The sequence below is a fragment of the Orycteropus afer genome, unplaced genomic scaffold (assembly GCF_000298275.1).
Source record: "Orycteropus afer afer isolate SDZICR_OR568_19922 unplaced genomic scaffold, OryAfe1.0 scaffold00266, whole genome shotgun sequence".
Lineage (NCBI taxonomy): Eukaryota > Metazoa > Chordata > Mammalia > Tubulidentata > Orycteropodidae > Orycteropus > Orycteropus afer.
Window position 1 is genome coordinate 1,688,423 of NW_006921853.1, and position 15,326 is coordinate 1,703,748.

Sequence of the window (15,326 nt, forward strand, 5' to 3'; positions counted from 1 at the left end):
TTTTCTTCTTTCTTCTTGACGAGGAGAGACCCATTGTTGCATCTAGATGGCAGCTTCCTAGCGTTTAAGGTCCCAGTCGCTACTCGTCCAGGCTCTTCTTGATCCTAATGAGGGTGCCCCTCAATCTATGTGGGGTTGGCCCTTATGTGAACCCACTCCTTGTTAATTTCAAGGAATCATCCTCCCAACAGGACCATGAACTGGTCAATCCCCTCAGTAAACTGCAATCACTTAATCCTATTGGATTTTTATACCCAACTTTATGTACTCTATTTTGGTGTAAGGAGCTCTGGTGGCATAGTGTAGTAGATAAGGCATTTGGCTGCTAACCAGAAGGTCAGTGGTTCACACCCGCCAGCCTCTCTACAGAAGAAGGAAAATGGCACAGTCTACTTCCATAAAGATTCACAGCCTTGGAAATTCAGTGGAGGTCTCTATGAGTTGGGATAGACTCGATGGCAGTGCATTTGGTTTTGGGTTTTTGTATTTGCATAGCAGACTAACCAATCCCTTGCAAGATTGAGGTCCAGCAAGTCATTTTCACAGAATTATAAACGTAAGGCCAGAAAGGCCATGTAAGAGAAACCCACTGCATTGTAGATCTGTAAGGAGACTATATTATCATCTCTATTTTAAATTTTCTGTAAAAACTAGAACTGTTAAAGCAATCATGAGACACTAAGTCATAGCTATCCTCTTGTTATATCCTGTCAACAATCTTGCTAGGTAGTCAGAGCACATTTTCCCCACTTTTGAGGTAGGGGCTGGAGGCTCAGTGACTTTCCCAGGGACAGAGGACAGCTGGAATTGGGCCCAGAACCCACCCACGCTCAGAACTTAAGACCTAGCCTATTGCTCTTTCTAAGTGTACTTAGTCCTTGACTTAATGACAGTTTCTGTTCCAACAACTCCATCTGAAGTAAGTCGAATACTCCCTTATTTTCTCCATAATTATTACCTCTTATTATCAGTATCTATAAATCTGATCTTTGAACATCTTGGAGTGAACATCTGAAAATGATAACATCAGCAAATTACATGCTGCAACATCGTGTCTAGTACGTATTACTAATGATAAGATGTGCAAGAAAAAAATAACAGCGTGAGTTTGGATCATCATTAACTCACTTATGTTGTAAGTTGCGGACTACCTATAGTTAGAGGTTTATTATTCCCTCCACTAATACTTGGGAGCTCTGGTGGCATAGTGCCTAAGGCACTTGACTGCTAACCAGAAGGCTGGTGGTTCAAATCCACCAGCCACTCCTCAGAAGGAAGGTTGAGCAATTTACTTCTGTAGAGATATGCCTTGAAAACCCAGGGAGGGGTTGCTGTGAGTCACCTGGACTCAGTGGCAGTGAGTAGTGGCCTCCAGGCAGCTTTGTATCTAAAGCTCCTCTAGGCCCCTGTTATCAGTTCAATACAGGTCACGGGTCATCCCCAAGCACTGGCCCTTGCTCCCACTCCCAAGACTACTGACTTCTAACCTGTTGGTGCCAGTTATCCCTCATTTACTGGGATAAATGTGGTCATGTGGTAAAGAGCCTGGACTTTACAGTTTGACTTTAGTTTAATCTAAACCCCAGTTCTGCCATTACTAACTGTGTGACCTTGGGCTCCTGATTTGAGGGCTCTGAGCCCATAAAGTGAGGATACTATGCCCATCACACTGGGTGTTGGGAGGCTGAGACAAGATAAGGAACTTAGAGCAGTTAGCTCAGTAGCAAAAGCTTAGTAGTTGCTAGGTGCTATTGTTGTTGGTTGTTATTGTTACTCTTAATGCAAAAATATCATGTTTAATAGCCAGCCCAATTTCACTCTTTTCCAAGCCCAGTAGAAAGAGCATCTAAGACACTATAATCCACTGACCATCAAACACCTGCTACGGTTTAGTCAGTGGTTCTTTTAGCAACTACCCTTTAAGTCTTTTGCCAGCTAGATGTCCCTCTGCTTCCCCTCAGCTCTCTAATGAGCATGCTGGCTTGTGTGCAGTCCATCAGTCTGTTCTTCACCTGCAGTGTTTGCAGCCTGGCTGCCATTGTAGAGGACTGTCTGTTGAAAGGGCTTGAACTTACCATTTTAAACATTCAGTATTGAAATGGAATATAGCAGGGTTTTAAAGCAAAGCTATAAAGTCAGTTTTCACAGAGAAATTTCTGGATGACAACTTCAAAGCAACTGGTAGATCCCACAGCCTGGTATCCCTTTAAAGTACCGGCAGGTTGGCTTTCAAAGCGATCAACCCAGGGGCCTCATCTTTCCAGATGGAAAGATTTTGCATGGTTTTCTCATGGGAGTGTTGCTGCTTAGTTCTTCTCCCCTTTGCCCCTGGAACAGATGGTTTGAGATCACTTGGACTTTATAAGAGCTTAGGTAACTAAAGTTTGCTCACCCAGTGTAGAATAAATATATTGTTTTCCTTGTGAGGAAGGTACTAGCCATATAGAATCTAGGCTTCTTTCTTATTTATGTTTCGTAAATAAAATTATAGGAGCTCTGGTAGCATAGTGCCTAAGACACTTGACTGTTAACCAGAGGCTGGCAGTTCAAACCCACCAGCCACTCCTCAGAAGGAAGGTTGGGCAATCTACTTCTCTAGTGATACCGCCTCAGAAACCCAAGGAGGGGTGGCTATGAGTCGGGTCTGACTTGACGTCAAAATAACAACAACAACAAATAAAATTACAGTATTTAAATTTGCATTCATGTAACAGAAGAAAAAGAAACCAGATTGAAGCAGTAGGAATTACTAAAATTCAAATTTCTTCATCACAAGAAATATTATTTCTTAAAGTATTTATCAGTTTAAGAAGTTATGAAAAATATTAAGATGTTGCTGTTGCTTTTTTTTTTTTTTTTTTAACTGCATGTGTCCATTTGAAGTAGATTTTAATTGACCATCATCAGCTATGGAAGATGAGGCCAGGCACGCACCTCCACTGCTTGCCCCTACCTCCTCTTCCTCCCACGGAGACGCTGGTGGGTTTAAACCACAGGCCTTCTGGTTAGCAGCCAAATGCCATACCTACCATGCCACCAGAGCTCCTTAAACTATAGTCACTGGGCTAAGGTTTATAACGTTGCTTTCCAGTCCAGAACCCTAATGTGCCCAATTTTCTAGTCTTTATTTAGTCTCCAAATGGCTTTGATGATCATGATTGGGCTTTCTCCCGTAGCTTCTCCATGTCCGTATTCTTTGATTTCTCCCTTCATTGTCTGGATTTTTGTCATTGGGAGTTTTTTTCTCGAGAAGAGCTATGGGAGCTATATTCCATGGGTTTCTTCCTGCTTAGATATGTGGCCTGTTGCTTTTAAATATCAATCTTTTTGACTGGAATCAAGGATCCTTGGGTAGTGTGCTTGACTGCTGACCTAAAGGGTGGCAGTTGGAATCCACCCAGTGGTCCCACGGAAGAAAGGCCTGGTGATCTACTTCCATGAGATCACAGCCAAGCAAACCCCTGTGCTGTAGTTCTACCCTGTGATGGAAGGGGTAGCCAGGAGTTGGAGCTGACTTGATGACAACAGGCTTCATGATTTTTTTTGGGGGGGGCTGGATATACTTTTCTTAGGTTGGATAACACTGCTCCATTGTCTCCCAGCTTCAAGGGCTGCTTCTCGTCTGTCACGTTCTGAGTCATTCTTTTGGGAAAAAGTTGTGTTGCAGAGACAAAGATCAGTGATTTTTCAGACACAAGGCAATCTAGTGTCTTCCACACCACGATTCCCCATCACTCATGTGGGGAATTTCCCTATCTGCAAGCATCAGGGACAGAAATTAAGCACAAATATAAATAGTTCCTAATTACAAAATTAGAAACATGTTTATAGTAATAATAAGAAACAAAGTAAAACAAAACAGAAAGAAAGTCCACAGTGAGTGGTGGTGGTTAAGTGCTGTCCAGGCGATTCCAACTCATGGTGGTAGAGGAGAACCGCCATGAACATCCCTGGGGTTTTCTGGGCTGCAGTCTTTACGGAAGCAAATCCATCTTTCTCTCTCAGAGCTACGGGTGGGACAAATCACCAGCCTTTGGTTAGCAGCCAAGCACTTAAGTGTTTGTGCCAACACTATTCATAATTTGGTATCTATTTTTCCATTCTTTTTGTCTGCATGCATACATACAGACATGCATAGAAACTAATGATTACTTTTTAAATTTGGCTCATCCTCTCTATGCACATTCTCAACACAGTTCTTTTTACTTAAATGCGTATCTTGATCTCTTTGTGAACAGTACACAAGACCTACCTCATTCTTTGTAAGGACTGTGGGAGGTTCTGTTGATGCCTGCCCGCTGTCAGTTATGTAGTCAAATTCTTCCTGATGAACATTTGATCATGCTCCATTATAAATAGTGCCTCAGTGATCTTTGTATATTTCAGACCGAAAAATGACTTCCTAGAAGTGTTGAGTCAAAGGGTAATTAATGCGCATTGTTAATTTCCAGACAGCATTTTCTGTCATCCTTGTTCCCAAAATATATCTCAAGGCCATCTCCCTGTCCCCACTCCTGCTGCCACTTTCCTCTTTCACCTGCTTTTGCAGCTGCAGCTGCTCGCCCTTCTTCCCACCCTTGCCCACCTCTCAAAATCCATCTTGATACCCAAGAGCCATAGCACTCTTTTAAAAACAGCAGAGAATACAGTGTCTCTGCTGACCAGCTTTCTATAGTCTCTCATTGTCCATAAAACAAAATCCAGACTCTTCCCCGATACCTACGAAGCCCTGTCCCACCTGGCCCCAGTCGTCTCCTTTTCATTCTCCTCTCATCCTGTGTGCACTACCCACCACTGTTTGTGCCTCGAGGCCTCTGCTTCTACTGTTCCCCCTGCCTTTCATGCTCTTGTCCCAGACACTCCCTGAGTGGCTCCTAGTCATCCAACTGTCTTCTCCCAAGTTCTCTTACCATCTTCCACTGGGGCTTCCACACCCAGTCACTCTCCAGCCCATCATTCATGGCCACGGTCCTGGCCACATCCGATGTCCCTGTTTATTTTTCTTTATGGGTTGATTGTCTTCTCCCACCGTACTGGACACTCCAGTAAGGGAAGAGGCCTTACTGCCTTGTTCCCCACTGTTAGCTCGGCCCTGAGCAGGGCGCCCATAGCACACATGCATGCATGAAGAAGTTCATGAACGTTTGTTGCCAGATTGTTCTCTCCATTGGTTGGACCATGACAGAAAATAAGAGACACTGTTTCACGTGTCCGTGACCTGGAAGGAACAGGGAGCAGAAGCTGAGAGCAGATACCGTGGCTCTGTCACTTAATAGTCGTGAGAGGTTAGACCAGCTTAAAGGCTCTAGGCTTCAGGTCCCCAATTTTGGGGAACCCCCAAAATCCAATCACTTAAAATGTGGGGTTGCAACATTGTGAAGGTAATGAGGAGGCCAGAGGGAGCCTGCCAAGCCAACTCTGAGTTCCTTGCTGGCTGTGGTTGGTGCTAACTGGTTGTCTAGCTCCAGTTTAGACAGTGTTCTGGGACTGACTGGGACTTCCTGGACCGTTCACAATAGTCTCTCAACAGGGAACCTCTGAGCCAGCTGGCACCTATTTTATAATTTTGATCCACAGAAAGTGGCAAGAATACTGCAGATGCAGGGGTAGGGATTCACCCCGTTTTCTCATCCAGCTTTGCCCCTCACCCCTGCAAAACATGAGATCAGACCTTGACTGAGAATGGGGATTGGGCCAAGGTCAGGATCCATTGGCCTATCATGTTTTAACTGAATTCATGTCATCACAAGGTTTTACTCTATCTTATACGGTTACTGTGGGGATCAAATGAGAGAAGGAATTGAAAATGTTTTGTAAAGTACAGAATATTATTCCACTGTAAAGGATTACTAGCCTTATAGTCAGGGAAATTTCTTTTAAACAGCAGGCCACCCAAGAACTCCTGTTGCTCTGTGGAGGAGCAGTAAATCTGATGGTTTCCAATAGCCCACCACAGTCAGACACTGAAGACACAAGCCATGGCCTCAGCCTGGCTTCCATGTCATTGACGTGGGCCATCACAATGCACTCAGAAGATCTTGTAGTTACCCTTTTAAATGCTATTGATGAATACACACTTAATTTTAACACAGGATTTCTCAGCCTACCCCCAGTTGAGAACCACTCCTCTAATAAAAAAATTCTATGAGGCAGGGATTTATTCGTCCATTAGGCCTTCAGAATGCAGCTCAGAGTGGTCAAGTAACTTGCTCAGGGTCATTTTGCTGAGCTGTAGATAGGAGAGCTGGACCTGAGTCCTTGTCTCTGCCTCCAAGGTATGTGGGGGCTCTCCATTCTTGGCCCCAGCCACCTGCTGGTCACTGACAGTATTTACTCAGTCATTCAGCAAATATTTACCAGGTACCTGCTGTGTACCAGGCAGTGTTCCAGTTACTCAGTCAATGCCACTCATACTCAGTTTGGAGGAAAGAGCTGTACAAAATAGACAAATGTATTAGTTTCCTATTGCTGCTGTAACAAATTGCTGCAAACTTACTGATGTAACACAACACAGATTTACTATCTTATAGTTCTAGAGGTCAGAAGCCCACAGTCAGTTTCACTAACTAACATCAAGGTTCTGGCAGGCCTGTGTTCCTTCGGGAAGCTCTAGGGCAGAATCCCTTCCTTTGCTTTCCCTGTCTTCTAGAGGCTGCATACATTCCTGGGCTCATGACGCCCTCCTCTGAAAATACCAGCGGTGCAGCATCTTCCCTCCTCTCGACCTCTGCTTCCATCCTCACATCTTCTCTCCTCTCGGACCTCTGCTTCCATCCTCACATCTTCTCTTTCTGACTCTGATTCTCCTATCTCCCTGTCAGCAGACGTGATTACAATGAGCACACTGGACAATCCAAGATAATCCAGTTCAAGATTTGTACTTTAATCACCTACAAAGCTGTTTTGCCATGTAAGGTAACATATTCAAGATTCCAGGGATTAGGACATGGACATCTTTGGGGAGCCATTATTCAGCCTACTATAGTCCACCCTCTGCCCCCCAAAGATTCACATCCATTCCACATGCAAAACACATTGACCTCCATCTCAAAATCCCCCTAAATCTCAATCTATGACAGCATTAACTCAAGTCCACTATTTTCTCTGAGTCTCATCAGCTCAAAAGTCCCCAATTTCATCATCTAAGCTAGGAATGTGTGAACCTGCAGGTATGACCTATCTTTGGGGAAATCCACTCTATGGATCTGTGAAACTAGGACACAAGTTATCTGCTCCCACAATGCAATGGCAGGTCAGGCATAGGATAACAGTTATAGATATTCCCACCCAAAAAGGGAGAAAATGAAAGGAAAAAAGGAGTCACCGAACCCAATTAATTCCAAAATCCAACTGGGCAAATTCCATTACTTTTCAAGGCCTGAGGATAATCCTTTGTGGCATAGGGCTCTTCCTGCAGCTTGGCCCTCAGTCATCCTTCCTTTTTTCGTGAAGGGTAGTACATGTTTGCAGCTGAGAAGTCTTAGCAGCCTGTCCTGCCTGGAGAATTTTGGGAGTCTGACAACTTTCTTTAATTTGCCCTTTCTCTTTTCCTTTCAGTTCAAGCTGGCAACGTTCCTGCTGCTGTAACATTCTCAAAAACTTTCTAGTTCTCCTGTGTATGTCTCTGGGTGTCACTGCATTAGACTGGAGACTCTTTCGCAGATCATTCCTAGGTGATCCTTTCTCCATTCCCTTCTCTATCCCTTCTCTATATCCTCCTAGGATACCTAAGGAGATCTTGAAGTCACACATCTAATATTTAATCTCTGTGTGACTTGGTTGGCCTTGCTTTTCTCTCCACAGCACTTTTTCCTGACCATGACTAGATATCCTGAGAATTTCCCAAATCATCAAGTTTTCTTTTGCTTCACTGTTTTTCCCTCAACCTGGCTGTGCCCTCTCACATTTTCCTATAAGCAGCAAAAAAGAAACCAAGCTACACCCTCAACCTTATGCTTGGAAATCTTCTCAGCTAAGTATGCAAGTTTATTGCTTAGTTCTGCTTCCTACATAACTCTAGGACACAATTCAGCTGAGTTTCTGCCACTATAGAGCAAGAATTTCCTTTCCTCCAGTTTCTGGTAACGTAGTCCTCATTTCCTTCTGAGCTCTCACCAGCAGGCCCTTTAGCATCTGTATTTCTTCCAACAGTTTGTTTATGACAATGCAGGTATTCTCTGAGACACTAAAGGTTTTCTCTGCCGTGCTCCTCCCTCCTCCTGAGCCTTCACCGGCAGAGTCACACATTCACAAGCTCCAGGATCAGGATGTCGACATCTCAGGGGAGCCATTTTCCAGCCTCCACGGCAACTTTAGGTTTACTAGTCAGCCATCAAACCTTTATGATCCCCTCTCATTTTGTTAGTACTATGTTAGATACTATCTTGGTTATCTAGTGCTGCTGTAACAGAAAATACCACAAGGGGAGGACTTTAACAAACAGGGCTTTATTCTCTTACAGTTTAGGAGGCTAAAGTCCAAGTTCACAGTGCTGGTTCTAGGGGCTGAGTGAAGGCCCCTCAACCCTGGGCTTCAGCTCTGCCTCTTGCTCCCGGCCCACTGGAGCTGAAGGTTTCTCTTAACTTAAACAGTTGCTGGCTGCTGAAGCTGACAAACCCAAGGTTGACAATTAAATGACACAGTCCCAATTATCAAGCAACATGGAAGGCCACTAGTTCAAGTCCACAAACAGTCTCAAGATTGGCAGACAACATTGCAGGCCACTGAGTTGAAGACTCAGCCAAATGCAGGATCCAGATGTGCCAAAAAGCTCAAGAGACCGCTCTCAAAGCATCTTATATACTGGAAGCAGTCCACGTCCCTAAGGCAGCTAGTCACACTAGATTCTACCATGGAGTTGATTACTAGTCTCATCATGGAGAATAACTACATCCAGCTGCCCAGCCACTCAAAACCAGGCCCAGCCAAGTTGACACACAGCCTTAACCACCAAAGATACTATGAGGGCTGCAGAGCTAGGCTGATTCAGCAGCCTGGTTTTCTCACATAATTCCAGTTTATACTTTTTCTCTCTGTGTAAATATAGTAGTGCCTTTTTCCCTTTCAAGAGTGCCCTGGTCTGGGTGATATATTTTCTGGTCACTCTGAATATAGATCTTAATGCTTGGCCTTAACAAATCTACAAAATCTACAATCTCATGGAGATAAAAGCTACATATATGAAAAATTATCAAGCAGTTATAAATTGAGGTATGGCATTTAGATGCTAGATATCATGCTTGATAAAGTAGAGGGTTAGTGTTCTGGTTACCTAGTGCTGCTCTGACAAGAATATACCAAAAATGAGATGGCTTGAACAAACAGGAGTTTATTCCCTTACAGTTTGGGAGGGTAGAAGTCCAAGTTCAAAGTACCAGGCTCTATAGGCTTGATGGAAGCCCCTCAACCTTGGACTTCAGCTTGGCCTCCTGCTCCTGGCCCACTGGAACTAGAGGCTTTTTTTCACTTAGACAGCTGCTGGCTGGTGAGACTGACAAGCCCAAGGTTGACAAGTAAAAAGACACAGTCCTGATGTCACCAAACCACAAAGCAGGCCACTAATTCAAGTCCGTTGAAAATCCCAAGGTTGGCAGAGCATGGCAGGCTGCTGAACAATGGCATAACTACATGCAGGGTTCAAGTGTGCCATAAACTAGAGAGCCGTTCCAAGGCTTCTCATTATATACAGGAAGCAGACCACATCCCTAAAGCAGCTACTCAGCTGCTTGTAGGTCCCACCATGGAGCTGATTGCCAGTCTCATCATGGGAAATAACTACCACCAGCTGCCCAGCCACTCAACCAGGCCCAACCAAGTTGACAACAACCTTAACTACCACAGTCTGCAAAAGAGCGAGAGACCCTCAGTGAGATGGGTTGATGCAATGGCTGCAACGATGAGTTTGAACCCACAGCAAGGACTGTGAGAGTAGTGCAGGACTAGGCACCGTTTTGTTCTTTTGTATGTAGGGTCGCTATGAGTTGGGGCTACTGAATGGCACCTTGTGGTGGTTATGTGTGTGTGTCAACTTGGCTGGGCCTGGTTGAGTGGCTGGGCAGCTGGTGGTAGTTAATCCCCATGATGAGACTGGCAATTAACTCCATGGTAGGATCTACCACAAGCAGCTGAGTAGCTGCCTTTGGGAATGTGGTCTGCTTCCTTCATTTAAGGAGAAGCATTAGCAATGGTCTCTAGCCTTTGGCACATTTGGACCCTCCATGTAGCCATGTCATTGCTCAGCAGCCTGCTATGCTTTGCTGACCTTGGGACTTACAGTGGACTTAAGTTAATGGCCTGCCGTGTGGATTGGTAACATCGGGACTGTGCCTTTTTACTTGTCAACCTTTAGGCTTCTGAGCCTTAGCAGCTGTCTGAGTGAAGAAATGCCTCTAACTCTAGTGGGCAGGAGGCAGAGCTGGACCCCGGGTTGAGGGGCTTTTACCCAGCCTCTAGAGCCTGGCACTTTGAACTTAGACTTAAAGCCTCCAAATTGTAAGAATAAACCCCTATTTGTTAAGGCCATCCCATTTGTGGTATATTTCTTGTCAGAACGGCACTAGGGAACCAGAAGACACCTAATAACAACTAACATCCTACAATGCACAGGACTTCCCCCCCCCCCCAACTATCTGTTGAAATTTTGCCATCTAGAATCTCTAGGTCATTTGGAAGCCGTTGGCATTTCATATTCAAGGTATATGGTCCCTGGACCAGCAGCATCACTTTGTCAGAAATTTAAATTATTGGGCCTCATCCCAGACCTTCTGAATCAGAAACTCTGTGGGTGGGGCCCATCTATTTCAACAAGCCTTAGAACTGTATCATTTGTTACACACAGGCACACATATAGACACACACTCTTAGTGACATCCGAGGTACATGAACACCAGAATCAATACTATAAATACTGCTCTGTCCACAAAGGCTCTCATTTGTCCCTGCCCTTTGTTTCCCCAGCTTCAAAACAATGACACACATGGGTTGAGACGATACTGGTAAATGTTAGTTTGGTGTGGGAAGAATTCTTTGGTTCGAATTATCTATTTTCAAATGAGTTTTTTCTGAAAGTACCATATTACATTTTTTACCTCTCTGCTTGGCTTTTGGCAGGAGCTGACAAAAAGCCTGGAGCTAAGTGTAAATCTACAAAGGGAACAAAAGAATGGTTCCAGTGACGAGTGTGACTCCATCGAAGAAGACGTGCTCTCTGATCCTGAACCTGAGGGCCAGGTGCTGGTGGACCGTCCTAGAGATGACCCTCTTCTTTCAAGTGGGGACTCAGTGCAGAAGGACCTTCCCACAGACCAGGAGACAGAAGGACACCTTCCCCAGGGCCCAGACCCTCTGGTGGTGCTGGGTTTTAACACAGCTTCCAAAAGTGAGCTCCATGTTATGTGATACTTTTTTACCTTCGAAGTCTCTGGATCTACCAGTAGCATTGCTGTGAGATCAGCTCTGGGGAGAGCAGGCTCCTAAGCCAGGGAGCTGTACTGATCAGGTGTCTGTTGATTGCAAAAGGCAGAAACCTAATGCAAACTGGCTTCAGCAAATGGCCTAGTTACTGGCTCAGATGATTGAAGAGCCCAGGGCTCTAGCTCTTACTTCAGGCCCAGCTCCAGAGTCCATAGTTTCTAGGGATTAGGACGTGGACATCTTTGGGGAAATATAGACCAGATTCTGTCCTCAGGGCTCCTGCCTACCCAGCATCCTTCTCTCCTCCTTCAGATAACCACGCCTTGATTTCCCTTTGGAAACTGCATTTGCTGTGTTGTCAGTCCATGTGCTTTGGCTTTTGGCTGGGCCAGCATAGTAGGTAAGGCATTTTGGTTGCTAACCAGAAGGTTGACAGTTCAAACCCACCTGCTGGTCTGTGGAAGGAAGATGAGGCAGTCTACTTCCGTAAAGATTTATAGCCTTGGAAACCTAATAGGAGTTACTATGAGTTATAATCGACTCAGTGGCAGTGGCTTTGGTTTTTGGTTTTTGGTGATTATTCGGTGCCAGCCCATGACCCAGTCTGTATTCAAATGTCAGACCTGGGACATTTAGGAAGGAAATATTTCGCCATGGAGTTACCCTTCTCTCCTTTGCCTCTCCTCTTTCCTTTTTTTTTTTTTTGTGCCATTCTTAGGTAGCTCTTTCACATACAGAGAAGAATTGCCTTCATCTGAGCCACCAGTGGGAAATTGTTCTATTTTTTCCATGGGAGATGTACTGGGAATGCATTGCTTCAGTGGATTATGTTTTCTGTGAGGGGTGGGGGCAGGAGTGAGGGCTGTGAGGAGGTTGACTGAACCTCCACCCAGGGAATAGCAGATACAACTGGCATTTCCAGGTACGAAGGACCAGACCACAGAAGGAGGGTGATTTGACGCAAGATTCAGTTTGAGACAATATCAGGGCATAAAGTGAAAAGAGAAAACTTCAGTTTCTTAACATTTCACATTTTCTAGCAATTAGCCTGCTGGTGGGCCCCACTGTGGTGATGTCTGCCTCAGGCAGGGGCTGTCAGGCTTGTGAGCACACAGAGGTGCCTTGGGCATGCCTCCTGCCAGGGCCCTGCTGCTCTGTTCCCTTTGATCTGCAGCAAGAGGAAGGCTCCCACCAAGGGGAGCATGTGGGAGGCCCAGGGGGCTGTTGTAAGGTCTCTCCAGACCCCAGCATGGCACTGAGTTCTGAACTAATCCTGAGCATGACTCAAGAGAAGTCAGCAGTCACCTGAAAAGATGTATTTGGTTCTGTGATGTTTGTTTAGTCATTCATTGGGCACATAGCATGGCCCAGGCATTGTGCTAGCAGAGGGGATTAGAGAGGAACAAGACAGGCCCAGTCCCTTCCGCTGTGGCACTCACATTCCAGCAGGGAAAATGGGCCATGAGCAAGTACACATATATGTAAAACAATGGCCAGTGTTGATTGAGTTTTTATTGACATGTACCAAGCACTATTCTAAGGACTTTACACATAGCCCCTCTTCTAATCTTCACCTCAACCCCAAGGGAAGTATTGTCATTGCCTTAATTTTACAGATGGGGAAACAGGCACAGAGAGATCAAGTAACTTGTCCAAGGTCACACAACTAGGAAGGGGCAGAGACTGAAATCCTGGGAATCGGAGCCCAGAACAGCTGTTAATTACCGAGCCAAGTACATAAACTAGACAAAGGTTGAAAGCAGTAGTTGGACTTTGGGGAGTCAGAAAATAACCTTCCTTTGGTAGATAAGGTGTTTGTCAACTTGGCTGGGCCTGGTTGAGTGGCTGGGCAGCTGGATGTAGTTATTCCCCATGATGAGACTGGCAATCAGCTCCATGGTGGAATCTACTGAAGCAGCTGAGTAGCTGCCTTAGGGATGTGGTCTGCTTCCACTTTATAAGAAGCCAGCTTTGAGAAAGGTCTCTGAGCTTTTTGGCATACTTGGACGCTGTATGTTAGGAGCTCTGGTTGCATAATGCCTAAGGCACTTGACTGCTAACCACAAGGCTGGTGGTTCAAACCCACCAGCCACTCCTTGGAAGAAAGGTTGGGCAATCTACTTCTGTAGTGATATCGCCTGGGAAACTCAGGGAGGGGTCACTCTGAGTTGGATCCGACTCGACGGCAGTGCGTTTGGTTTGGTTTTGGTTTGGCCCTCGTGCAGCAGCCTGCCCTGTTGTCTGCTCATCTTGGGATTGTTCCTGGACTTGAACCAGTGGCCTGCTGTGTTGTGTGCTCATCTTGGCGCTGTGCCATTTTACTCGTGGTCCTTGGGTTTGTCAGCCTCAGCACCCAGCAGCTTTCTGACTTTAGAGATGCCTCCAGCTCCAGTGGGCCGGGAGCAAGAGGCAGAACTGAAGCCCAAGATCAAGAGGCCTTCACCCAGCTCCTAGAGCTAGCATTTTGAATTCAGACTTCTAGCCTCCTAAACTGTAAGAGAAAAAACTCCTGTTTGTTCAAGCCACCTGCTTGTGGTGTGGTAGCACCAGAGAACCCAAACACCTCCCCTCCTAAGTTGTGAAATAAATGAGAGATGAGTGTGTGTCTCTGATAGAAGGAGAGCAAATGACCATCTTCGCATCCATGAAGAGCTGGGTTGGTGGCCCTCCAGCACTGCCTCTCTGAAGTAGACAACACCCCAGATTTGGGCAGAACTGGTCCCCATACTGGTAGCATGGTGGCAAGGGCTGTGTGCTCCGAGGACAACCCAGCCTGGGCTGAGCCTTAATGACTTCCTACCCCCTACTCTCTCCAATCCAGTGTGTCCTCCTTGTGAGCAAGGGGCACAGAGAAAGGCAGAAGTCATTTTTCCAGGCACAAGGAAGAGAAGGGTCAGGGAAGAGGAGAGACTGGCACCCTCTGAAGAGCTGCAAAGATTATGAAACAGAGCTCTCAATGCAGGTGGAGACTGGGCTTGGAGCCACTTTGTCTGGAGTGGTCAGAGAAGCCTTCTTAGAGGAGGTAATATGTGAGCTGGGGCAGGTATGATGAGCAGAAACCAGCCATGGGAACAGCATTCCAGGCAGAGGGAACAGCAAGCACATGGGGCTTGAAGAAAGAGCTTGGGATGTCCAAGGACAGAAAAAGGGCCAGTGGGACTGGAGTTGAGTGAGCAAGGGGTGTGTGGTCTAAGATGTGGTTAGTGGTGATCCCAGGCTACTTTCCATGCAGATCCAAGAGTTCTGGGGTTATAGTGCCTTATAAAATATCCTATATAGACTTCAAAAAATGTTTATGTGTTTTGTTGTTGTTGAGAATATACACAGCAAAACGTACACCAGTTCAACAGTTTTCTACATGTACCTCATACAGACTTTTGATGGCCTCCTAAACTGTAAGAGAATAAATTCATGTTTGTTAAAGCCATTCATTTGTGATATGTCTGTTAGAGTGGCACTAGAGGACCAAAACACGGTGTTTTGCAGATTCTACATTATTCTTTAGGCTTGCATAGTATTCCATTGTGTATAGGTACCACAGTTTAGTTATCCATTCCTGGGTTGATGGGCGCTTAGGTTGTTTCTCTTTGCTATTGTGAATAGTGCTGCAATGAACATGGATGTGCATATATTTATTTGTGTCTTGGCTCTCACTTCCTTGGTATATATACCTAGAAATGGGATTGCTGGATCAAATGATATTTCTGTTTCCAACTTTTTAAGGAATCACCATACCAATTTCCACAGTGGTTGTATCATTTCACAGTCCCACCAGCAGTGTATGAAAGTCCCAGTGTCTCCACATCCTTGCTAGCATTTTCTTCTGTCTTTTGAACTTTGCTATTGATGCTGGGGTGAGATGGTATCTCATTGTTGTTTTGATTTGCATCTCTCTAATTAATGACTAATGAGCT

General features: G+C 45.3%; 1 protein-coding gene across 1 annotated transcript in view; it reads left to right on the forward strand.

Annotated features, from left to right (window-relative positions):
• KATNIP (katanin interacting protein) overlaps positions 1-15,326 on the forward strand; it is a 288,175-nt gene that overhangs the window by 122,204 nt on the left and 150,645 nt on the right. The window contains exon 7 of the mRNA XM_042782225.1: positions 11,110-11,377. Within this exon, the coding sequence (XP_042638159.1) occupies positions 11,110-11,377 (268 nt within the window). The remainder of the gene's footprint in view (positions 1-11,109; positions 11,378-15,326) is intronic.